Source organism: Enoplosus armatus, chromosome 23 (assembly GCF_043641665.1).
Source record: "Enoplosus armatus isolate fEnoArm2 chromosome 23, fEnoArm2.hap1, whole genome shotgun sequence".
Classification (NCBI taxonomy): domain Eukaryota; kingdom Metazoa; phylum Chordata; class Actinopteri; order Centrarchiformes; family Enoplosidae; genus Enoplosus; species Enoplosus armatus.
The window spans coordinates 4,242,725-4,268,501 of record NC_092202.1 but is presented as its reverse complement, the minus strand read 5'-3'; the positions used below and the strand labels follow the sequence as shown (position 1 = coordinate 4,268,501).

General features: G+C 40.8%; 2 protein-coding genes across 5 annotated transcripts; both read left to right on the top strand.

Annotated features, from left to right (window-relative positions):
- The first annotated feature begins 228 nt into the window (after positions 1-228).
- Positions 229-12,312, top strand: LOC139305834 (uncharacterized). Of its 2 annotated transcripts, none has more exons than XM_070929787.1 (36): positions 229-331; positions 453-509; positions 1,080-1,145; positions 1,289-1,351; positions 1,706-1,774; positions 1,947-1,994; positions 2,371-2,424; positions 2,528-3,664; positions 3,830-3,931; positions 4,041-4,133; positions 4,314-4,376; positions 4,765-4,824; positions 4,929-4,964; positions 5,056-5,118; positions 5,197-5,244; positions 5,334-5,402; positions 5,666-5,737; positions 5,827-5,931; positions 6,059-6,121; positions 6,365-6,451; positions 6,643-6,708; positions 6,804-6,857; positions 6,992-7,051; positions 7,204-7,263; positions 7,475-7,573; positions 7,656-7,706; positions 7,792-7,893; positions 8,129-8,239; positions 8,331-8,432; positions 8,524-8,568; positions 8,663-8,737; positions 9,470-9,538; positions 9,681-9,720; positions 9,812-9,869; positions 10,147-10,492; positions 10,706-12,312. In XM_070929787.1, the coding sequence occupies exons 1-36, from the start codon at positions 311-313 to the stop codon at positions 11,108-11,110; spliced, it is 4,119 nt and encodes a 1,372-aa protein (XP_070785888.1). In that variant the 5' UTR covers positions 229-310; the 3' UTR covers positions 11,111-12,312. The 2 variants fall into 2 exon arrangements, with proteins under 2 accessions (XP_070785888.1, XP_070785887.1); XM_070929786.1 differs by having other exon boundaries at positions 5,824-5,931.
- A 548-nt stretch (positions 12,313-12,860) lies between these two features.
- On the top strand, positions 12,861-21,531 carry LOC139305840 (uncharacterized). Of its 3 annotated transcripts, XM_070929793.1 has the most exons (23): positions 12,861-13,128; positions 13,701-13,773; positions 13,869-13,958; positions 14,029-14,073; positions 14,340-14,396; positions 14,485-14,550; positions 15,138-15,197; positions 15,296-15,355; positions 15,699-15,758; positions 16,133-16,204; positions 16,311-16,373; positions 16,480-16,557; positions 17,094-17,153; positions 17,373-17,438; positions 17,767-17,838; positions 18,279-18,356; positions 18,523-18,576; positions 18,807-18,830; positions 19,449-19,526; positions 19,643-19,682; positions 19,769-19,814; positions 20,135-20,549; positions 20,778-21,531. In XM_070929793.1, the coding sequence occupies exons 2-23, from the start codon at positions 13,702-13,704 to the stop codon at positions 21,252-21,254; spliced, it is 2,133 nt and encodes a 710-aa protein (XP_070785894.1). In that variant the 5' UTR covers positions 12,861-13,128; position 13,701; the 3' UTR covers positions 21,255-21,531. The 3 variants fall into 3 exon arrangements, with proteins under 3 accessions (XP_070785894.1, XP_070785895.1, XP_070785896.1); XM_070929794.1 differs by lacking the exon at positions 14,029-14,073; XM_070929795.1 differs by lacking the exons at positions 12,861-13,128; positions 13,701-13,773; positions 13,869-13,958; ... (1 more) ...; positions 14,340-14,396; positions 14,485-14,550 and having other exon boundaries at positions 15,174-15,197; positions 15,279-15,355.
- Positions 21,532-25,777: the final 4,246 nt, after the last annotated feature.

The window sequence follows — 25,777 nt, the reverse complement described above, 5'->3', positions numbered from 1 at the left end:
GGTAAATGTTCTGGTAAAGAAAATTACTTAAATATGTAAAGTAACATAAAACTTCACTGGCTGACTCTAAACAGGCCAATCAGACATAGAGCGATACTGCGCATGCACAAGTAAATTCTTTTATTTTGAAATCTTGAATTCCGGATGTGTAGGTATTCCTCACGGCTGACTTTATACAGGTGCGTCAAACTGGGGGACAATTACCAAGGTGAGTCCTGTCAAGCCCGAGAACACACTGACGCGTTTTAATGCAAAAGAAAAAACATCTGGTTTTACTTCAGAATCAAACATTAAATCAAGTTTAGTGACCATGACGGGAGATGCAGCCACGGTAAGTCTTGAGTTCAAGTCTCTCTCAAATCTAGAATGAACCGCGTGCGAAGTTGTGAAACGTGTCTGTTCGGTTATTTTTCTGCTGTCTTTCTAATATTAATGATATTAATGTTAATCAGGAGAACGAGGCGGACGGTGCTGCAGAGGGTGCAGCAGCTTCTGGGGAAAGACGACCTGTGAGTACTTTTTAAATCTGATCTGCAGTGGAAAAGATGTTGTTTTATTCTCAAATATACCCGCAAACACTGCAGGCATGTGTTTCATGTTTTATCCTCCTGTGCTGCTGGAACACTGTTGGCATCATGTATTGTTTCAAGGCAAACAATCTGCCGAAACCAGAGTATCATGATGTCAGCTGTTCTGAGTGTCTTCTGCACTGTCATGTCTGTGACTGATGGCTGCTTCTGCACAAGAACACAACAGAAAGAACCTGCTGTCATCTCACTGTTCCTATAAACATATTAACCACAGTCTGCAGTAAAGTCTCACAAAGTGGAATGCGACCAATATCTCGAAATAACGTACTTAGCCTTTAACCCAACACCGGGCTTCTCCAGGCAGGCATCGATATTTTTGCTATCCAGCAGGTTTTCCAATGAGTTTTTGTAGATTTTAACTATGTTTAACATATGAGTCGTGCACAGTGCGTCCACGGGTCATCAGAAATAACATCAGCCTCATTTATTTTAGACCTGACAACATAGAAAAGTGGGCGGTTGGTGATTTTCTGTGTGTCTTTTCTTCAGAGTATTGTGAAGCTACAAAGCATGCTAAAGAAAGTGTCCCAAAGCCCTTTCCATAGTCAATACAAGGTGAGTGGATACACACACACTTGACATACACACAATACAAAATGACAACCTGTACGCACACCCTTACACCCACTCAGCAAGTACAGTAAGGGAGTTATGTTTGACAATGCTGACCCTCTTCTAATCCATCTCTCTCCTCTCAGACTCTTGTTTCATCAACCTCTGACTCCAACGGATCATCAGCGAACGAGCCTCATAACAAACAGGTCTGAGACCAGCTTTCAGCCCTGCACACACACACACACACACACACAAAAGCGCAGGTTGGAGATCCTTGTTGAAAGGCATTACTTCAACTGCGTGTGTCCAAGTGTCACCCCCAGTTATGTTGTGTTTGTTTAGAGGTAACAGCAAAAACATACATTCCTTGTTGTTGGAAAACAACCGCAAGTGTAGACATGCCTGCTGTATCGTTTCAACAGCCGGATGTGTTCACATGCCTTTCATATCACAGCGATTTACACAATGCGTGAAAGGCATGATGCGTGACTTCCCACGCTTCACTCCATAAATACATTTTGTTGTTCATTTCGCATCATTAACTTGTGTTTGGTCCACAGGAGTTCCTTAGTGCTCTCTCAGCTGCCGCTACAGATGTGACAGATGACCACCAGCTGCTCTTAGGACAGGTGAGAGTCAACATCTGAACAGCATACACGCGAATGAGAAATTACAACTAAGATTTAGCATGAAATGGATCATTTTTAAGTGGTGGTTTGAGTGTGTTGGTTCAGCATTCACAAAGCCATGGTTGAAACTGATGTTCATATTTTCATAAACACAAATCTTCCTTGTCCTCAGAACGGTTTGCTGACGGAGGACAATCATCGTCTCCCTGCTGTGGCACAGGTTAAATCCACACCCTTTCTCTTGTTTTGATCTTTGAAGGCTGCCTGCTGTTGTGTTATCTCCGCAATGCGTAGGCGTGTTTGTGTATAAGCTGTCTGACGAGACTTTTCTATTAATAAGTCAGTTAACTGTCAGCCAAATAAATCAGAATACAAAGTAATAATCAGCATCCAGCCTCTTCAAATGTTACCATATTGTTATGAGAAATCATAACTATAATTATTTTGGAAGATGCAACATTTTCAGTCCTTAAGACAAGTCCTTAAGTCCTCAGCTATGTTTTTAGATGCTAGCAGTTTGAGCACTCTGTCAACGGTCCGAGTGAAATCTAACACCTCTTCGTCTTCTGTCTCATTTCCTTTTCTTTGTTTATCAGAATGGCGTTAACGGGGGTTTGGCCAGCATGAACCCTTTTTACGCCCATTCTTTGGTACGTACACGGATTTCTGTTTTTAAAACCAGATCACAACTTCACTTTAAGTACCTTCATTTTCACTGAACACGTTGCTAATGACCTTGCGTTCTGTTATTAGGAATCGAGCAGCAAAGGTCATGTGATGGAGGACGTAGGGAGGAAAACCTCAGAAGTAAACCTCGATGCCATCTTTGTTCCTCCACCTGAATTTCAGAGTTCACCTCTGGATCTTCAAAATGAAGCCGGATTTTTTGAACCTCAAAAGGACCCATTCCAGGTCCTTTCCCCCAACCGTACGCAGGGCCTCTTCCAGGCATCGGCATTGGCCCAAAACACATCTGCCAATGGCCATTTTGATGATGTAAGCCTGAACTCACCAGACTTATTCAAGCCAAATCCTGCTCAAACACAGAACCTCTTCGAAACCTTGCAGTTAAAAAGCTCTGATCGGTTTAAAGATGAAGAGGCCAATCTTTTCCAGGCTGCTAAAGGAGAGGATTTATTCCATGCTGAAGGCACCAGGGAGGTGAACCTCTTTGATAAATCTCCCAGTATCTTTGTAGACCCATTCAAATCTCCTTCAAACAAGGAGGATGATCTGTTCCGGTCTCCACAGCCCATGATGGCGAACCCATTCAATACTTCCTCAACCAATGAAGCGGATTTGTTTCAACCAGTTCCAACTAAAAGTGGGGAACTCTTCACTTCAAACAACCAAGATCCCTCTACAAAAGAGGACCCTTTTGGCATGTCTTTTAAAGAAAGACTGGATATATTTTCATCTTCATCCACAAATACGGTCGACCCATTCCCAAGCCCAATTGCAAGGGATTTATTCCAAAGTGTTTCCAGTTTGGATGACCCATTTGGTACTACTCCCTCAAAACAACACAACCCTTTCCAAGATGTTTCAAATGGGACTCCATTTGGCATCTTCCAATCACTTCCCTCGAAGACTAACAGCAATATATTTGAGATAACCTCCTGCAATGCTGCCTCTAAGGCCACATACTCTACACCTTCACTCAGCAGTCCGTCAGAAATGAAAGTGGACATGCTATCGTCACCAGATCTCTTTAAGGCACCGCCATCAGAATCTCATCCAGTCGTCCAACCAAAGACTTCCGACAGACCACATGATATTGTCTTGACGACTCCTCAGGGAACTAAACATGATATTCTTCAGCCGTCTCCCTTCAGTCGGGCCAGGAATCTATCTCTGTCACCAAGGCAATCTCCAGCTGAAATGACTCATGTATGTAACAAGTGCCATTTGATATTTGGACCACCATAAAATCAATATTTAATGCCAATAGTGCCTTTAAATTGTGCGTTGTTTAGGGAACCACAGATTGCTCCAAGACGTATTCTGATTTATATGACATGCTCTTTATACCTTCTTTTATAATCAAACTTCCAGGTGCAGACCTTCAAACGTCCACCAAAGCCTCTTCCTCGAACAAGACCACCAAGGGCAGAAAAGCCACCAAGACCAGAAAAGCCACCCACACCAGCAAACCCTGTATGCAAAGAACACAGTTTAGCATAATGTTATTCTAGCTGATTCTCACTGATTTCTCTGCCTCTGTAACTTCTGTGCCGTTAATTACATTCTTTGTCTTTGAGTTTAGAATGAACCTGAACCAACTGTACCAAAAACGTTTCCTAAGCCAGCCTTCAGACCGCTCCCAAAACCAGTTCTTCACAGCAAACCAAAACCTATGGTAGGTATGCTGTTGAAATGTGACCTAATTAGCTTGGGCAACAATGTGTTTCTAGGATATTGCTCCAAAATGTCTAATGAGGAACAATCATGCGTGGGTAGTTTGTGTGGCTGTTAGGATACACGGAGGATAGAACATCATCTTTCTGTGGACATGTTTCAAGTATTTCTTTTTTTACAGGAAGTTAAACCGATGGACCCTGAGAACTATGCTGTCTTTGAAGACGTCCTACTTATTGGACAGGTGTGTTTTTAAGTGAAAGTGATTTTTCAGTTTATACAAAATGTATAAATTAAATGTATAACAACTATTAACAAATTCATCGGGGAAAGAAGTCACTGATAAAAAGAGAGAGACATGAAGATTGAAAGTCTAAAGCTCTGAGAAGTGGCCCTCAAACCCGCAATGTACATTACACCCAATAATATGAACATGTTGGATGTGATGATGTGATATTGTGCATGCAGAATTGACATATTGGCCTAACGTTGCCAAAATGGAAATCCTCATCCTTGCTTAGTAATTTCAGTGGCAAGAGCTTTGGCTTGATGACGGCATTAGGGGGAAAAATCTAGATTAAAAAGTATAGAAGCATAACTGTCTATAAATGTTTTCTAAAATCCCAAAACAGGAAAAGTGTGTTGAAGACTGGCCTGAAGACAGCCCCGAGCTTAATCCCAACTTCAAACCAGTAAGAAAACATTTTCAAAATTCATCCGCAAACTCTCAGCGATGTTCTGTCAAAGACATTTCAGCTAATGAATCATCTGTTTTTTATTTTCTTTGCTCCACAAGTCTGGAACATTAAGACTACGGCGAGAATCATTGAAAGTGAGTGACAAGTGATTTCTCTAGTTAGCATTGTTTGTTTGTTTGTAAGCAGAGAGAAGACGCTAAAAAAAAAAGCTAACGTTTCTCTTAGATGAAGGCGGACTCTGATGGAGGAAGTGGGGAGGATCAGGATGGTTCTGGGAGTCACGGCAAGGTATTATCAGTCTCACTCGCCAGTCACTGTTCTGTGGCTGTGGTCAATATATTTTCATTTGTTTTGTTTGTTTTACAGAAAAAGGACAGAAAATTCATGTCCCTGCTTTCCAGAAGAGGGTCAAAGGTAAATGAAGCAATGCAAAATGACAGTTCCTCTGCTTTGACTGTGTTTGCATGTTCGTCTGTATAATAGTAATGATTTTCACTTTGCAGGAAAAGTTTGCTGATGACACAAAAGAGGGGAGGAGCAGGACACTGCCGACCCCTCGTAAATCATCAAAGGTAAACAATTCAGGGTGTCTGGAATCGAATATAAATGGTGTAAGCATGTGACAGTAAGCCTAGTCTTAACATTTCCCTCCATGTGTTTATCTGTGATTAGAAGATAACACATTACCTGCTGCTCGCTGTACTGTAAAGCCAATTAAACACTTGATCCAGAAGTAAAACCTGTTCATATAAACCAAGACAAAGATGATTGTTGCATTGTATCTGAACAGTAATGACACATGCTCAGTTTAAAAGTGAGTGCTTGTGTGTTTCAGGAGTACTTTTCAGATTTTCACATGTCTACAGGAGAGAAAGAAGACTGGGAGCAGAGTGGGATGGACTACAAAGTGTGTTTTCTTTTTTATGTTTCTGTATTTATGAACAGGAGTATAAGCACCACTGGTGGTTCGATAATGTCTTGTTTTGTTGACAGAAGAAACCTCTGAAGACCAAAGTCAATCAGCTGCTTAGAAGAGCATCCACCACTTCGTCCATGCCAGAGGGAAAGCACCCGAACGGACATTTACCTCAGGCATCAAAGGTAAGTTATCTGAAGTACAAGTGTGTGTGGTTTTGTTGATTTAGGTTCTCCTGAATCTGCCATGTACATGTGTCAGGACTTCTTACATTAATACCGCGGCTCTGATGACTTTGTAATTCCACAACAGGACGATGACAACAATAAGAAAAGCAATAACAAGAAAAACTCCATCATACGCAGATGGTCGGAGGTAAAGTACCTGCAACTGTTTGTCAAACTATCCAGATCCTGAATTGTCTGCTGCAGACAAGGTGCCTTCATTTCAAGATTATCTTGAGCATCAGCAGCTCAAATTCCCCTCCCTTCTTTACATTTCTAAGTGCTGGAAAAAGTAATAGATTTGATTTTGTTTTTCTTGACAAGACTGTTGTTGTTTCTGCGCTTTAATTCCTTAAAGACAAGTGTTTTTGATGCAGTGTTTCATTGTTAACAGGGGACAGTTTTGGATGGCAGCACTGGTGAGGAGGAGGAGGAGGAGGGAGGGGAAGCCCAGCACGAAGAAGCTGACAGCCATGGATTTGTATGCCTTTGTTTTACTTAAGTAGAGTAATGATACAAATATGTTATCATGATTGAAAGCATGGCGGAATTCATGACCAGTTAAACTTTCTTTGAGCAAGACTTGAGATATTTTAGACATTTTTGAGCATTTCAAGCGAGAACTGTGAATATTCTGTCGTGCATTGATTTGAGCATATTTTCTCTCTCCAGAAGAAAAAAAAGAAGGTGAAAATCAGGTTTGTGCCACAAAGAGGATTCGCCATCACTGTAGAAAAGGTATCACACCTCTGCTGTGCTTTATATTTCGCTGTTTCACAGCATATTTGTTTATACCTTGTTGAATGTGTCATGTTCAAACTTTTTCTCTCCAGAAGGATGATGAACCGAAGGGAGCACACGGACACACACCTCGCAAAGGCTCAAAGGTATGACTACGTATTTGAATGTTGTGGGTTTGTACAGTGTGTGTGTGTGTTCTGTACTCGTACATCTCGTATTTGTAGTATGAGGATGGTGTAGGCGGTGTAACATGTTTGGAATTTTTTTGTTTTCCCCTCAGGAGAAATCACAAGATGAGGTTTTGGGTGCACATGGCTACACACCTCGCAAGAAGTCCCAGGTAACGGTCACCAGTTCAGTTAATGTTTTATTTAAGGTCTGATGTTTTTCAGTTAGCGTAGCCATTTTAGAATCGCTGAAGAAGAAGAAGAAAGTAGGAAATCCACTTGGCAACATGAAATGACTTCATCACTTGTTTCACTCTGAAATTAGGATGATGCTTTTGAGGATGTAGAGGAGATGAAAGGCCACAGTCTTCAGTCAGCTAGCAAGGTACTGTTTACCTTATTGCTACCATTACATGACACGACATGTTGTTTACATTGAAGAAACGTGCTAGTCTTTATTTTTATTGTGAATATTCTGTAGTTATCTTCTTGACTTGAATATATATCATATTCCCAACGTTTTATCCCAGAAAGTGTCGTTAGATGTTTCTCACCTGCCTACCAAGACTAAAGGTTGTTCTGAATATGTTTCTTAGGCTGCTTTCATGGAGGATGAGCTCTTACAGAAAACACTCCACATGTCTGCTGGATTGAATGGAGATGAAGATCCATATGGAACAGAAGACTGCAAACCTGTAATTTTCTTTTAACACTTTTCTTTCTTTGAACGTTTTGTCTCCTGTTTTCACTGAATGGGCTTTTTCCCTTCGTCAATAGAAGAAACCAACAAAGATGAAGCTTCTGCACGTGGGTCGTGGAAGCTCGAAGGTAAATATGACGAATGTTTGGTTACAAGGCAGTGAGAGAGGAAAGAAACTGTTCTACATAAATGTGTCTGAATGTTTTTTATTAGGACGACATACAAAACTTCAACAATACTCAGAAAAAGAAGAGCAGCTTCTCAGCAGAGGAGTTAGACGACGAAGAACTGAACGAGATGGAGGACTGCAAACCGGTATTTTTATATCTCAAACAAAGCGCTTCTGCTGTCAAATGCATCATTGTGCTAAATGTCTAATTTCAGAGCAGATGATCCCTCGAAACTCTGTGAAGTGTAAACCCGTCACTAAACGCCTGTGAAGAGGGGATGATCAGCTTCCAACTCGATGTTGTCGTTTGATTTTTATTCCAGCAGACAGCATATGGGCTCTGAAGCTTTACTGAACAATATTTTTGTTTACTTCTGTCAGAAAAAGTCCAAATACAAAGTCCCTATTCCCATCCCACGCAAATCTAAGACGGCCACCGCACACAGTGAACCGACTGGATTCAGCCAGCACATACCTCAGCAAGCATCCAAGGTGTGTATGATAATATAATATATATATGTAATAATTCAGTTTAATTGATGTCAATGGTATTGACCTTATTGGTTGATATATTTTTGTGCAGGATGCCTTCGCTGAGGACAACATCGCTCAAACAGGAAAAGATTTCATGAGTCCCGGAGAGATGTATGACAGCGAACAAGATGAAGTGGAAACCTGCAAACCGGTATTTTTGTCTCTCTCATGTTCCCCTTTTACTGCTTTAATTTTGGGTTTATTCAATATATGATTCTCCAACATCTTTTTCTTCTCAACAGAAGAAGTCGTCTAAACTGAAAGGCTTCAAAAAACACAAGGCCAAGGTGAATCAGCGCGGTCTAACTCATTTCTAATCACGTGAGGAAAGGGGGATTTTTAATGACATGCTCACTTTTCATTATGTCTCTGTGATGACAGAACAAGGCCATGCATCTAGAGTGTGAAGATCCACCAGGAGCTACGTCTGGAGACTACCTGTCAGAGGCCGCTAAGGTAAGCTCACACCATTCAAAGATCCAGAAAATACAAGTTACAGAAGTTTAAATAATCAATTTGTGGCCAAAACTTGGCATCAAACTTTGATTCTTTTGACAGCGATTAGTAAACGGAACGTCTTTAATCCTTTGATACACCTCTTTATCTTTGGCTCAAACCAGTTAGCATGAATGTCGTAATCAATAACCCAGTTTTCAGTATTTATCTAACCCGCAGCTTTACTTCCTTTATCTAATCCACCATGCGACTGTAACTCGTGATGTAGCAGCGCACTGTTTAAGTGGCTCAGCTTGACTCTGTTGACCTCGATGGCACATTTTGTTTTGTTCTGACAGCGGCTTGCTGTTTAAGAGGAGAGTCAGATTTCAAACAGGATTAAATAGAAAAACTCTTCTCGTCTGATGCTGTCCGGCATTATTTATACAAGATGCTCTTTGTTGACTTCAACTGGCAATTGAGAACATGTTGTTATGAAATGTTGTTTTCCACTGTTGGCTCAGTTATGTTCAATTCTCTGTTCCCGATGGGACACATTCCTTTGTCATGTGACTGGACCAGTTCAGCAACATAGCCTACATACTAGGCCGGCGCACCATAGTGTGTAGAAAGGTCTGGCCTCATAAATCTTCCATAATATGCGCAATTAAAAGAAGCCAGGTTTGATGACTAATGGTGACGTATGTAGACCTATTGACGTATTCATTGGCTTGATTTTGTCCCCTCGTTCAGGCGGAGTGGGTGGCTGCTCAGATGGACGAGCGCGCTACAGCAGGTCTGGAGAATGAGGACGACGAAGGGGTCAGTTTCTCTTAAAACTGGCTCAACAGAAATGTTTCACCTCATCAACATGCATTTCCGGTGTATGCAAGTGATTAATGTTCCCCTTTGCTAGCAGTGAACCGTCATGCTTTTTTTTGTTTGTTTTGTTTTTTTGTCACAGGACACTGACAGTTTGATGGAGTGGTGGAACACTGTGGAACGTGAGTCGCAACAGATTCAGACAACTGAAACTGCGCAATAAAATAAATACATTTTACTTACATGAACACGTGTTGCTTGATTGTATTTCAGAATGGGATGAGGTGCCGTCAGACGACGAGGACAAAGTCATAAAAGAGGATGAGTCCAAGTACGTCTGTTTATATGAGTTTGAGAAATAACCTCAGCGGCTTGATTTACTGCTGACAGGGATATCAGCAGTGCTCATAGGGAACATTGTGTTTTGGGTATAGACATTTTTATAAGGCTTTATAAACAAACTGGGTTACAAAAAAAAGAAATGTCCATGAAGTGGTTGGAGTTTTGCTTTATTTAATTTGGCCTTTTGTATCATGAAGGTGCTGCTTCGTTACTCCGTACTGTACTTACCAACAATAACATTGCTTTGTCTACCAAATAAATCCCAGGTCATTCGCCAGCTTGGCGGTCAAGGTTCATCACGGCCTGCGTGTCTTCAACAAGGTCTTCACGGAGCGAGCTGAGGTCCTCTGGCAGTCCGTCATCACGCTCCACGCCGTCGCCGACGACATCAACAGCTTCCACCACAAGGCCAAGATCGCCAGCATCACCGGTGGCACCACCACAGCCGTGGGTGGCGTGACGGCCATCGCCGGTTTGGCTTTGGCGCCCTTTACCTTTGGGGCCTCTCTCATAGTCACCGCTGTTGGTGTGGGTGTGGCAACAGCTGGCGGAATCGCTTCAGCCTCTGCGGCCATCTCTGATAACGTCAACAACATGCACGACCGGAAGAAGGTAAGCTGCAATTCTACAGTGCGTGAAATGTCGCACACTCATAACTCTGATTTCAACTAATAAAGATCAACGTTTCAGCAAACTGCCGTCTTCATGTTTGGACTAGGTGTGCATTTTCCCTCGGTTTTAGTGAAGTAGTGTGATGTTCTTTTAAAAGCGCATGACTGTGACACCCTGAATCGAAGACTGTGGTCTTTCCCTCTCCTTCCTCAGGTGGAGACAGTGCTGGAGAAATATGAGACTCAGCTGCTGGACATCGGGAAGATCCTCCACTTTGTCAATCAGGGCTTGTACAAACTCCGCGGCCACCCTTTCCTCAGGTCCGGCACCCAACACTACTCGGAGGACTGGGAGATCCGCAGGGCCGTCCAGATGATCAGCTTAGTCGATCAGCCTGTGATGCGGGCGGCAGAGATAACAGACGGGGCCGTCGCCGCGGTCCAAGGACTCTTCAAAGGCATGGACAAGTACTTCATCAAGGACTCCCGAGAGCTGAAGAAAGGCTGCAAGAAAGAGGTGGTGGCTCAAATAAAGGAGGTGGCAAATGTGCTCAATGACGGTGTAGTGGAGCTCAACGCCATCAGAGAGGAGCTGCAGGATGCTACTGGAAACATGTGAGCATCGTCCTGCGTGATGCCACTTTAAACATCATAGATCACCAGCCCCCTCTCCTGGCTAAATCAGGGAATGACAGTATATTCCAATAAATCGCAAAAGTCCTGCAAAAACTGCTAATAATGGTCATTATTCTTTTATTGCTAATTCAACTCTGTATTATATTGTAAGGTGTTTACTGTACACACAGGGACTCACTGTATGCATTGTTCTGTGGGTAAAAGGTTTAAATATGAGGTGCATCAAAATGTAGATTTGCGGTCACATATGGTTTAATTTCAACATTTGAATTGAGTTTTAGTTTAATTTGTACACTTACTTACAGGAGGAGGACAAATTATAAGCAGGAGCACCTTACAACATAATGCAATCTAACAAAGGTCAGACATGTCAGTTGAGACTCAAAAAGAGGAAACTGCGCAGACAAAAAGTGACATTGTCTTATGGAGTTTGTAAGATTTGAATGTGTTGTTAAAAACTGCATGTTGATAGTTTTTAGTTGTGGAATTAAAGTTACTGCATTTCGTTTGAAGTGTTTCTTCTTTAAAGAGTAAATGTGACAATGCCACATATTCACAGTAAAATGAATGTTGTGTATAGGGTAATTTATTTTTAATATATCACTGTATGGCTTTGCTTCAGAATGCGATTTCACTACACATCTGAGTCACAAAAGATTTTTAAAATCTTGGTTTAAGCTGTAGGTTGTGGTTTGCAGGTGCAATTTGCATTTAAAGCCACACATGTCACCATGTGAAATGAAAAGAACATATCATCACTTGCCTGAATGGTTTATTGAAACATTTTGAGCGCATGTATTGCATTTGAGCTAAATGAAGAATCCATTTTATTATTCATAAACACTGGTGACATTTACTTAAATTGTAAATGTGCATATGTGTAGATACTGTCATGATCTGCCTACCTGAATGATTCTAACCTGTTTGTGCCTCTATAATATTCTATTTAACTGTCAAAGTCAAAGCTAACTGTTCACATGTTAATAAGTTGTATATACAGAAAGATTTCTGTTACTTTGTCTTTTCAAGGTCAAAATCTTAGAGACCATAATAATTCACACTCTGTCAGTGCATCTTCCTGCATTTTTATGACTGAACTAAATGTACCTGTGAAGGTCTATTTTAGTATATTCAGATATTTTAATGCAACACTGAATCTGTGAATAAAGACTGTTTACAAATGTGTCCTGTTTGCAAATTTGGGCCTCAGGTGACGCTCACAGCCGTCTTGCCTGCGCGTGTGTTTGTGGAGGACAGACCTTGTTTACCCTGCAAACTGTTCAGAGATCTGAATACATGAAAGAAATGTGAAGACTCTTTTATGAAAACAAATATAATATAATTAATATTAAAGTTATGATTATATAGCTTCCACGCTGTGTTGACTTGAACCTTTTGTTGAACACAATATCAAAGTTTATCAATATACAATTCTCACAGGAATAAATGAGGTGAAAAACAGAGAGGATATTTCAGAAATAAAGGAATACCAAGAAATATAAGACAGGAATAAAAAAAAGAAAAAGGGGTACAGGTCTTTACAGGATCCCTACAGGTCTTCTACATGCCAGGGATGAACTGGAGCCCAAAAGGCAGCCGGAGATGTATCGACACCCGAACAGCATGAGTCCCAGGGGAGAGAGGCCACGCCCAGTCCAGGTAACAGGTGATTTGAATGAGGACGTCGGGCACTCTTTCCTTTAACTCTGCACAGCTCCGGGGGTGTGGGGGGTGTGGAGCACTGGCCCGGTGATACTCTGTTCATTGTTCGCCTTTCAAACTAGAACTGTCGCTGAAATCAGAGCAGGCGAGAGTCATATTATAGTCCATCGCTGTGATGTCCGCCTCGGGTTCTGCCAAACCAGTTGGACGCCTCCACGTAATGAAGGGGAAGTGAAGGACTGTGTTGACCAACTTTTAAAACTCGTTTACTTTTCTGTTGTTGCTTTGCAACCCAGCGGTTCTTTTCTATCATTTTGTGTTTTCTGCCGCAACACTGAGGTAGGCACCCTGCTCGTTTCATTGTGTTGTTGCTGGCGTTTTGTGTTGTCAAACATTCCTCTGTGGTGGCAGACACAATGCACGACGTTGTTGGGAACTGTGTGTGACGTTCTTTAGTGTGAGAGCGACACGGGCCAAACTGTGTTTTAAGTTCCTCCAATTTAAAGGTTTGCTGCCACTTTGCTTACTCACACGTTGTAGAAAGCGACTTCGAGACTTATTACCACTTAGTTGGACACCTTTGTCAATTCGGCGAAATCCTGTTTACTAAAGCATCACTTGTACGAAGACATCGAAACTTTTATAATTTGCCTGGTCAGATTTCACTCGGACTTATTGGTGGGCCCACCAGTTATACAGAGAACCTTAAATTTTCAAATATTTGAATGGAATTTGGTCTGTGGGAATATTAAGACAAAAAAGGACAGCAATGACCTTGGCAGCTATTGACAGCTTTAAAACACCATTAACAAAAAAACAGCATGGTTTATGTGTCTGTCAGTTTGTATTTATTTGGAGCCATGTCTTCTTGCCTCGTCACATCCTAACATTTTAAACACCATGTATTTCAGCATGAATATGTTCAGAAGAGATAAAGGCTCAACAGCCTCAACTCCAATGGTCCCACCTAGACCCAGCAAGGAGGTATGGAGAGTGTGTGAGAGAGAGAGGTGGAGGTTAGTGGGATATGTTGTTTGTTTGTGGTTGTTCCATTAATTGAGGCCTTCATTCATCACCAGGATCAAGACAACCCTATCACACACAGCCTGAACAGACAGGATGCAGGACCGGCTGCAGGACCGGCTGCAGGACCGGCCGCAGCCTCGCAGGTGAATGTTCAAACTCGCACATACACAAACAAAGTTACTCAAACATTTTGACTGTAAATATTTCTTGTAGGAAAACAACAGCGAGGTCACAAGTGAGCTTAACCCAAAGACCAAGGTGAGAACGACACAAATCTTTTCCACCATTTTAACACACTTGACCTGACCTCATTTATTTTGTTGCTGGTGTGTGGTGCCTACAGTACACACCGTGTTAGAGGTCATTCTTACTAAATCCTAAATAAGTGGCAATTTCACATGGGTCGTTGATAATGTTTATCAGCAATAATGATCTGAACACGCTCAATGAGTCGGGTGCATTTTCAACAACGGCTGATATATAATATATCATAATTAATCTGTGTGTTTTTGTGTAAACATCAGAGGGCCGGCGTGATGGGAGTCATGCAGAAGGTCAACCCATTCAAGTCTACTTCGCAGGTAAAACACGACGACATTAAACGGTAGTTGTTTTAGTTTTGACTGCTTAATGTAAAACCACAAGTTTAAACCCTTCTTCTGTATTCAGGCCCCCTCCACTGTCAGCAAAGCTCCTTCCTCTGAATCACTAGAGCAGAGAACAGACTCTACACAGGTAACTCAAATACAACTCACACATTAACGACATTAATTCATGTCAGTGATTTTAAAGCCCAGACACATTACTTTAGCTGTACTGTAAAGTCACAGTTGCAAATGACTGACTTATTAGCTTGTGTTAAGCCTAGAGGCTCACTTAGTTTTTCCAACCTACACTTTCAGTGTTTTAATGCTGTATTCAATATGGACAGGTACAATAAATTGTGTGTTATTAGTTTACAGATTGTGTTTTGTTCATTGTTTTAACTTAGATGAAGATCAGGTCATATTTTAAGACAAATTCATAAATAATTGCAAGTAATTCCAGATGTTTCACTCTCTTCTTCTTGGCTAAGTGTAAATGAAAGTGTCTCGAATCTCATCTGGGTTTTATTTGAGACACTGGAGACGATAAGTGTGATGAGGTCGTAGTCGTTCCAAATAAGCCACAGTAAGGATCTTTTAGGATCATTAGGAGTCAGTGTCCCTGCTGTAAATTCCTTTATTACAGCTACAAGGGAAACAAACAGGACCAGAGGACTTGAATTGGGAATTGTATGTCGAGTCCATCAATTTATGAAATATTTGAAACTTGTATTTCAGAACCCTGGTATGCTGAAAGGGGTCATGCAGAAGGTCAACCCGTTCAAGTCTACCTCCCAGGTATCCACTGCATTGTCTGCATGTTGTAATGGTAACAATGGTAATGGAGGATCTGTGTCAGACAATGCGGTGTCCACTCAGCTGGTTTTCTCACGCAGGTCTCTAAAGCTCCATCTTCAGAGTCACTGGAACAGGGAAGGGTTTCAGACTCCAATCAGGTGGGTGAAAGATGATGATGATGATGATGATGATGATGGTTTCTCTTATCCAGTCACCTTCATGTACTTTGGCCAATTAATCAGGCTTCTCCAGGTTATTAATCTCTTAATTTGAAACACAAACTTTGTTTTATATTTACATGCATGGACATTTCTGAAATGTACAACTGAAGATGATTCGTTAGTGCCAGGAAAAAAAGTCAGATTAACTCCTCTACGTACTATAAATGACATTAAAAGAGCCTCTTACTGGGGGGGTTGTTTTTACTTCTACATCATTCTGTATATGCCAGTGTGTTTTACTTGATGGAGCACAGGATGACCTAGTGTGGTTGTGTTTCAGAACCCTGGTATGTTGAAAGGTGTCATGCAGAAAGTCAACCCGTTCAAGACCTCCACACAGGTACCTTCTCTGTGCATTCAACATGAGCTGACCCGCAAATCATTTTACGGTTCAGGCAAAGTATCAGGAAAAGGAGTGTGTCAGTGAAGCTTAGTATTATGACTTGAGATGATGTCTAGATGACTTCGCTACACCTTTTTTTTATTATATATATATATATATATATATATAATATTGTGAAATTTACTTACATACAGTTCTGCCTGTTGTATTTTCTATTTGTCCCTTTTTTAATTCAAGGAAAAGACCAGTCTGGAAGGTAGCTTGATATTAAGGGATTAAAGTTCACACAGTAGTGCAAATTATTAAGTTGTTTTATTTTAAGCATCTTGTGGGGTGTTTTCCCCCCTCCAACTATCCTCTCTCGGCTGCAGGTGCCAAAGAGCGATCCTCAAAATGATTCTGCAGATCCACCAGAGACGGGAAAAGAACTTCAAGGCAAACAGGTAAACATGGTCTGCTCTACTGTGCTCACTGAAAGTCACACTGACTTGTGATGAGTTCAATTTGTTTTGCGTCTGTTTGACGTCTGTGAATGTGTTTATTGTTTAGAATCCAGGGATGATCGCAGGAATGATGCAGAAAGTCAACCCATTCAAATCCTCACAGCCAAAGGTACCAATACTGATGATGACGTTAAATGGATGTTTTGGAGAGAAAAGGTTTGACTTTCTTCACATCCCCAGTTTGTTTGTCTCTGCCTTTCATCTCGTCTCTCCAGGATACCCGACCTCTGCACAGTGACCTCTCCTCCAGCAGTGGAAGCTTAGCAGACAATAACAACTTGCCAGAGAAGCAGGTAGATCTGTGCAATTAATTAAACACATCAACTACCTAATGTGGACTACGGCAACCCTTAGCCTTCAGATTAGCTTCATGCAGTCATGTTTGGATCGGCTGAATTGGGAGTATTTACCAAATGAACCAGTCCGGATTCAGTTAGTGTGCATTATCATCTTGGATTGAGGGACGATCACGAGGCAGGAGTGTTTCCATGCATGTGTCTGGTTCTGTATATAATCAGAATAGTATGTATAGTACGTAAAACGTAAGCCATAATGGATAAAATGGTTGTTTTCTCAGTAATCCTCCACTACGTAGAAAGTAGCAGCGTGCATTGCAGTCTGCCTGTTATTCTCGCTACTACCAGCAGATGGCGTCAAAGAAAAGAATTAGTCTTTTAGTCACTGCCCCCGCCCCCACCCCCCCCCACCTGAGTATTGTCTGCGTAGATATAGTGAGATTGTTTTTCTACGGCTTCTGCTGCATCATAGATAACAGAATGTGATGAATATTTACTTCATTGTCTTTTTCCTAATCTTGTATTTGTTTTAGAGCCCTGGGACGTTCAGAGGGATGATGCAGAAAGTAAACCCCTTTAGGTCTTACACACAGGTGCTGTACAGAAGATCAACCTCTCAACCTTGTCAACTTCAGATTATGTAATTGCATGTAGAACAACCTGACTCTCTGACTTTGAGAGAGAGTTTTCTTTGGTTGCCTCTGTTTAGCTCTATGAAGCCATGATGGCTGACACAGTGTAGTGTATGTTGGACTTAGATTATTTTCTTAAAACAAACATTTTATCCACTGTTTTGTTTTGTTGTGGCACAGATACCAGACGAGGAATGCCAGACAGACTCTGCTGTTTCCATTACAGCTTCCTCGTTTAACACGCAGGTACAGGTTAAAGTTAGGATTTATGTGTTTATTTGTTTTTGGGAAGGAATGGAGGTGTTTGAGGTTGATGAAGACTTTATTTTTGATGTCTTACTTTTGACTGTCGCTAGTTTAACTCTTTATCTCGTGTTTATAACTGAAGTGCCCAGTTTATCAAAGCTATAAGATGCCAACAACGACACTTAGAACACGGTTCCCTCACTTGAACAGATGTTATCGCTGTAATTTGCTCTTTGGATGTCGATACTTAATTTGCTTTTTTTACATTTTGAGACCCAGCTGCTCTTAACTCTTGTTTTCCTCCCACCCGTTTCTTATTTCTTATCAGGAAAACAAAGCTATTCACAGTGAGCACTCCACCAGCTCTGAAAGCTTGGACGACAGCACCATAGAGAGACACGTAAGACATTAAGTACATCTCTGATAAATCAATTGTGATCTCTGGCACATACAAACGGCCGTTAACAGTGGCAGACTCTTCATTGTTTTCAATGAAAATATGCTGTCTAGCCAGAAAATTGCAAAGCATCTGTCAGGGGAGGAGCGAACTTACCACAAGAAAACAATGATTGTTCATTTTCCCTGAAGGTTGTTCAGTAGTGTCTGACAAACAGTAGTTGGTGAGAAAAAGACGAGCTAAAGTATTTAATCCCATCCCTCCAGGAAAACGTCACAACAGTGAATCAAACGTAATAATTCTTATACCCCAATAATCATGAAAATCTAAACCCAGCTACCTGTCGCTGTACAGTTTTCATAGTGTGCATCCTCATAAACACACGATTGAGATCTTTTTGGAAGCTGCCATGTTTTATAACTGATCCCTAAACCTCTCCACAGTCTATTTGGTATACTGATGCTGACCCCAGCTGTGAGGTGAAAAGCCAGCCAACACAGGCCCCGAAGAAAAGAACTATGGTATGTGAAACGGGTTTAGGTCATATTCAGCCCATTAAATATATGAAGTAAAACTACTACTAAAAGCTTTCTATTGTACTCTTTGACCACCAACACTTGTGTTAATGTACTGTGTGGGGGCTGTAGAGATGTGAGAGTAACATTTGTTTTTTTATTTCTTCATTAGACTTTCAGAATAAAGAGGATCCTGCCCGGTGCATTGTTTGGGTCGGGAACAAAGGTACCAGTAAACATGAAGGGCTCCACTCCAAAATGCCACTTTTTCCCCATTACTTATTGATATTGCTTTGTGTTTATTGAAAAACACAAATGACATTTTCTACATCAAAAATAAAATATTCCATTTTGCTTTGTTTCATTTTGTTCAAACAGTTGTGGGTTTGTTTGTTTGTTTTTTTGTGTTGCTAGTTTTTCTTATCATTTTATTGATTTTCCTTTTTTGTTCCACAGGACTCATCTGACGCGCTGCCCCAGGTAAGCAGGCAAAGCAGCTTCATGAGTAAAGCACCTTTCAAACATGCAATTTGGTGCTTCACATAAACTATTAAAGCAAATTTGAAATGACAAATTACAGATGATGCGTGTAAAGCACACAAATACTTGCATGCAAATCACTTTGCTATGACACTATGTAAATATAACCATACATGGCTCAGGGTGTGTGGATAGAGGATAGCCTTTATTTGTCCACGGAGTTTGTATTCAACAAAACACTCCCTTTGCTGTGATCCATTCTGTCCCGTCTTAACCTCGCCACAACAGAGCAGCCTGAGGTTTCTCCGTTCAATTCTATTGCGTGCGTTCCCAGGTTTCTTTTCATTTCCTGTTGGCAAGTGCATCCTTTAATCACATGGCAACTCTGAGCATAACTGACGGGGAAAGCTACAGCCCATTAGCTGTAGCTGTAGTCCTCGCTAACGTGTAACAGCAGAATAGCATTGTTGCTTTAAACTTCGATGGGTTTATTAGCATTCTTGAAATGGGAACAAATGATGCAGGAAGGTGTAAAGTGGCACCATTGTGTGTAATTAGTAGCATCCAACAGCTCTGCCCAAAGATTTGTGTACAGTGTGCTTTATTTCTCTCTCACAGGAAACAGTGGAGGTCCAGACGCTGGAGATGGCTGAGGTACCAGTGCCCAGTGAAGGAACAGTCCTGGACCCTCTAGACGTAAGCTTGTTTTTATTTCTTTTAATATTACATCACACAATGCTCGTTTTATGTGTCATTTAATTTCCTTGTACATACAGAATTATTCCAATGACTTTAAAATTGTTCTCTTCCAGGATGAGGAAGGCCTTTTAGCGTGGTGGAAAACAGTGGAGGGTATGCTTAAATATTGATGACGTTTTGCTGACTTATTGGTGATTCTTTATTGCAGTTGTAATCGTTTCTTTGTGTGTGTGTGTTAGGCTGGGATGAGTGGAATGAGGCAAACCAGAATGATGAAGCTGAAGAGTAAGTTGTGTATTTACTTAAGTTATCAACTTGCAATTTAATTTTTCTAGGGCTTCAGAGTAGCACTGGCCAATATTAAATGAAAGTTTTATGCTTAACATCCCCAACAATCTAAATTAACACAATATATTTACTATATTGATGTTTCTACCTTGACATGTTACCCATCAAACCTTTACCAAACATTGTGTCACATAATGCTGCCTCCTCACACAAGACATAGATGTTTCTTGGTTGAAATTCTTTTATTGGATCGTCATGCAACAAAAAGGAGCTACATGTTTCTCCCGTAACATACTTTCCTTGTTTCCTCGTCTCAGAGTGGTGGAACAAGCAGCTGACCGTGTCTTCATGGCGGCTCGTCTTTTCGTTCGCTTTTTCAACCAGCGTGGCGCCTCGCTCCAGCAGCGGATCCTGGAGCTGCTCGATTTGGCTGATTCAGCGGACATTTTCCATAAGAAAACGGTCACGGCCAGTGTGGGCGGTGGGGTGGCCAGTGTTGCAGGGTCTATCACTACTATCACCGGCCTCATCCTGGCACCCTTCACGGCGGGGACGTCGCTCATCGTCACGGCCGTAGGCATCGGTGTAGCTACGGCAGGTGGGGTGGCATCTGCTTCAGCCAACATCACGGACACAGTCCATTCGAAGACGGACCGCAAGAAGGTGGAGAAGATGATCCAAGACTACCAGGAGGAGATGAAGGACATCAAGGAGTGCCTGGAGTTTTTGCAGGTGAGGAGACAGAAGACAGGTTTTAAACTTTAACTTCAACTATCAACCTAAATCTAGAGCTGCGATTTGAAATCATCTGCAAACACTAAGGCTAAAGGATTGATAACCACAGAGCTAAATGTTTTCATTTCCAGTCTACCATTGACAGGTTTGGTTGGTTAACAAGTCCTTTGGGCCTATGGGGTTTAATCCTAATGTAAAATCTCCCATCCCTTATCCACCCGACAGGAAGGGATGGAGACGCTTGAGGAGTGGAACTTTGAGAAGTATGCTGAGAGCATCTCGAAGAAGCACCTCAACCAGAACGTCAAACATGTAATGAAGGAGGGCGGCCGAGCCGGCAAGGCTTTAATGATCAACACCGAGAGCCTGATTAGTACCGTTCAGGTCCTCAGTGTTGCAGGGGGAGCGGCTAAAGCCGCCCAGGTGATGAGCGTTACCACTGGAGTTATGTCCGGTCTCTTCCTGGCTCTCGATGTCTTTTTCCTGGCGAAGGATTCCATGGAGCTCAAAAAAGGCGCGAAGACAGAGTTTGCTGCTAAGATCCGAGACGTTTGTAAGGACCTGCAGGACGGGCTGCTGGAGCTGAACAGCGTCAAGGAGCAGCTGCAGAAAACCATGGATGGGATAGAGGTGGAGGTAGAAGAGGAGGACGAAGAGCTGCTAAAGTCGGATCTGAAGAAACTCATCGAGCTTGAAGAATGAAGATCAGTGGTTAGAAAGACGAGCCAAAACCTGTCTTTAACCTAACAACCCAAAGACTAGTTTGTGTCAATTAAAAAATGTAGTTACAGCTGAACGACACTGTAGTTTTCACTTTAATTGTTTCTTCCAATAGCTGTTTTGTAGTAATATATTTTAATTCATATTTATTATGTAGTCATTTTAATTATATGTATTAAACCAAAAGCTGCCGTATTGTCACGGTGCCATTTGTTGAATGAATGTCAGTGTCTTTGCAATAAAGGTGGTTTTCTGTTTATTTGTTTGTCCTTTTTGTATCACTATACTTGTGTCAGTTGTGAAAGGTAGGAACTCAACACCCTACAGACCAGTAGAGGAAGGGAAACATTTTTTCTTAAGCAGGGGATTCAGGGGTGGATGAGCCATGATCACCTTGTGCTCAGAGAGTGATGCACTGAGTGCATGAAAGACAGAAAAATGTTGAAAGACAAGTCTGCCTGTCTGGCTTCTCGTAAATTCCTCCCTGCTAATCGCGTTATCCATCATTTACGAAGGTTGTTATGGTGTTTATAACTTCTGTGAAGTTAATTTTACAGGCAGGTTTCCACAGAAAGCATCAGGTACTTTTTTGGAAAGGTAATGGGAAAAACAACCAAAACACTACTTTGAGTCAGACTGTCTGTATTTATGTTTCTTCTGAATGAGGAAGTATCTAAAAAGAGCACAATAAGATCATCATGAGCTGCAGGCTAACCCACGTAAAGCATGCGTGGGTTAGCCTGCAGCTCATGCCTCTCATATGGGTTGAGCAACACCAACCAAAGACGGAATTGCGTCTGATGTAAAGGGCTGTTGCTGGTTTCAGCACAGTTTCTGACTTTACATGAACCCAACACCCTCAACAAGAATAAATTAAGTGTGTGGGAGGAGTGAACCAGTGAACCCTTTAATGTACACATGTGTACGTAAGTGTTGTGTTAAGACAGACTTTGCTAACCTTTTAATTACGGTTAAAAAAAATACTGGCCGCTGTGTCATGTTTGAGGCCAGTTTTCTTCACTCTCACAATTTGCAAAGCTGCTAAGATACACATTAAGATACATAAAGCAATGTGAGGTTATGGCCATCACCCTTCTTGAATTTTGTTTGGCAACAGTACAGCTTGTGTAAGTGGCTGTATAATATGTACTGAGCGCTACAGGGATCCTATCAGAGAGCTGCTTTAAAGAGGCTGTTAATGTTACATTCTGTGCTCTACAGTAGGAATATGTACAAAGTAAGAGTAACTATATTGTTTCTAAAAAAGTGTGGGACTGTCACTTCTTTTGAATATTATTATATCATTAATAAGGGGTTACCTTCAATAGTTGGAGGATATAGTTTCCATATTACGTACACCTCCACATCCAGCAGAACCACAGCAACATCTGTACCCATTACAGTTGTATCTGGCCATCTAAAGAATGATGAGAGTGGTGAGACTTAGTCATACAGTCCATATGCAGGCTGGAAAAATGAAAAACACGAGTTGGAAACTATTCTCTCACATTACACAGACTCATTTGATTCAGCGTTAATATTTAAAATATAATAATGCACATGTAACATCACACAAATACAACAATTCTTCATTACAAAATGTAAACGCACAACCTTTAGTCTAAAACTTTCCAATCCACCCTAAAGCAGAATTTACAGTCTTTTATGTTTGACGATATAACAGTAGAAGTAATTTAAGACTCTTTTAAGATGTCCTTTGTCAAAGTAAAGACAAATTGACCTAAATTACGTCCATATATAAAATTCAAAAATAACTGCTTCAGCAGTCGCACCGAAGAAGGTTTTGCCAAAAGGTGTGTGGAAAACTCAAACAGATGGAGTAAGATTCTGTGGCCTTGTGAGACACAGCTTTTTTGGTCATCATATAGCAGTAAATATAATGTTTGGTGAACTGATAATCTCACAAGGAAGTGGTTCTGAACCATTTTGGCTTGTGGGCCCTTAAATGAAGCAATGTGACAAGAAAAAAAAAAGATTTAACAGAATCTGCATCAACCCATTGATGTTAAAGTAGTTCCATTACTTGACTTCTGCTTTTCAGCTTAATGAGAAACTTGTTCGAATTCACAACTCAGAAATGCACTAAATATAACATGAGGGTTTTACACCATGTACTTGTGCAGGCGTTCAGCCCATAACTGAACAATCTGCCCAATCTCTAAAATGTGTAGAATTCAAAATACCCCTACCAGTTGTCTAAGATGTTGATGCTAATCGTGCTTCTTTGGGTTCCACAACTCTGCACCACCAGTATTTATAGAGGTTTACTCTAACTTTAACGTTACGCAGCATATATGTTCCACTTTTACTGAAACCAAACCAGCTCTTCATGCTTGGACCTCTAAGGTTTCTGTTTCCCCCTCCCAGGGAGGAAGAACATGCATTACAGTAAAAGCAGCACTAGGAATGCAGCTATGAGGAAACTTTTGACACATCTTATCTATCTTAATCTTCAGCAGTGACAGACGGAAAGCTCCGATCTGACTGATTCAGTTACTTCGTGTGTGTCCATGAAGGAAAAAAAGAGAAGGAATCAATACTTTGAGCTTTATGGAAACTTAACTTTACGATCGTGGGCTACATCCGCTTTTTCCCATCCTAAAAGGATTCCATGATTCTTATTGTGTAAAACAGAATCGATCTGCTCCAGCGCTGCCAAAACAGTGCTTTCCCAAACACCTGATTTCCTCGACTTGAATAGCCTTTGTTCACCATGTAAACAAAGTGCGTCTTCTTAAAAACACACTAAAGAAAGCATATCTTGATTTGTCTTGTTTAACCTTTTATTGCAATGGATATAATTAGTTTTATTCTTTCCTTTATTCATTTTTACCCACTATTTACTTAACACAAAGAGAAACCCTGTTTTCTCACCTACGTACTGTATACTGATGTAAGAAATCTACAAAAAGATAACTGAAATCAATGTTTTCTTCATTTTAAAAAATGTCCTATTGACAGAATTGAAACCCCTTCGGTCTACCTATGAATGTACTTTTAGTAATAAGTAGTGTATTTTGTAGATTAAAATGTCATAAACAGAGTAAAGCATTGTGCATTAAGGTCAAAATCTTTTTCTTTTTACAAAACTTGACATACTGACATATGCTCAGTAAATGATTTTTTCTATTGACATCGTCCAACTTTGACGGTCACAGCTCCCAAAACCTTTCTTGAGCCGTGCTGTGCTTAAGTAAACACCCCTCTGGTCCTTGACAACACGGATGTGGTGAAACCATTTATTTACGCTTAGCAAAAAGTCAACAGCAGTGACTGACTTTAGAAGCAAGTTTTTTCAGTATGTATTATCTGTCTACAATGTCTGCATGCATATGCAGATTTATGGATGTGTGATTTTTGTCTGCATGGATGACGTTTAACACTATACTCTCAATAGAAACACTGACTTTTTTTTTTTTTTTTTAGGTTTCACATTTGTTTGCGTCAATGCATGAATTCCATTCAAACATGTCTTCCTGGTTTTGTGAACACCAGTTAGATTAGCCTGTCAGGATTAATAGATACTGACAGGTGGCCAAGATAGGTTCTTTATCAGAAGTGGGAGGGAGACTGACACACAGTGATGTGGCAGTGATGAAGAAGAACAAGTGGAGCCGGATTTTTGTGCTTTCATTACTCTTGAAACCAACCTTGAACAAACAAGACTGACCTCAGAACACTTCCTGACACTGCAGAAATGCTCTGTTACAGATCACAAATCTTTGGCTGAGCATTAACCCACTAGTACATAGCGGCTGGTGTAGCACAAATTTAACATAATTTCCTTATTACACTGACATTTTAATGGTTGCAGAACCTTCAACCAGTGGTTGGTTACGTGCAAGGCCGGCCAACAAGAAAAGCAGATTTAAATTTATACAGCTAAAATGATCAAATAAACAGATCATGAAAGCTTTCATTTACTAATCTTGGTACATGATTGATGTGTTTTATGTTTTGGGCAGCAGAAGAAATGATCTGAATGTTAGAGAACAATAAGGTGGCAGAGGGCAACTACAGAAATATTCAACAACAGAAGATCCAAAGAAAAAGATCTCATATTACCGACCAAACAAGACTGACTGATTGTAATCAGTCAGGACTCACTTAAAAAGTTAAACAAAATGTATATCTCTCGTGGACTTGCGCTTTAATATTGAATCAAATAATGCGACTTTTGCCTCCGAATCGTCAGAATATGAAGTCAGACATTTTTCAATAGATTAAAAGTAGGCTACCGCTTTTTAACTACAGCCAATTTTGATAATTATTTAGTTTCACTGATCTACACTTTATCACATATTTGCCTGGAAGTCTTGAAAAACAAAGACTTGATAAAAGTGAGATTTTTGCAGTGTGCATTTTTTTTCTTTCCAAACAATATTCCTGAGTGAACCAATGTGAACTTTTTTTTTTTTTAAACCATGTTTGACTTTAGTGCAAGAGATCAATGAAAAGCATCAGTCAAACCGGAAAGCATATTT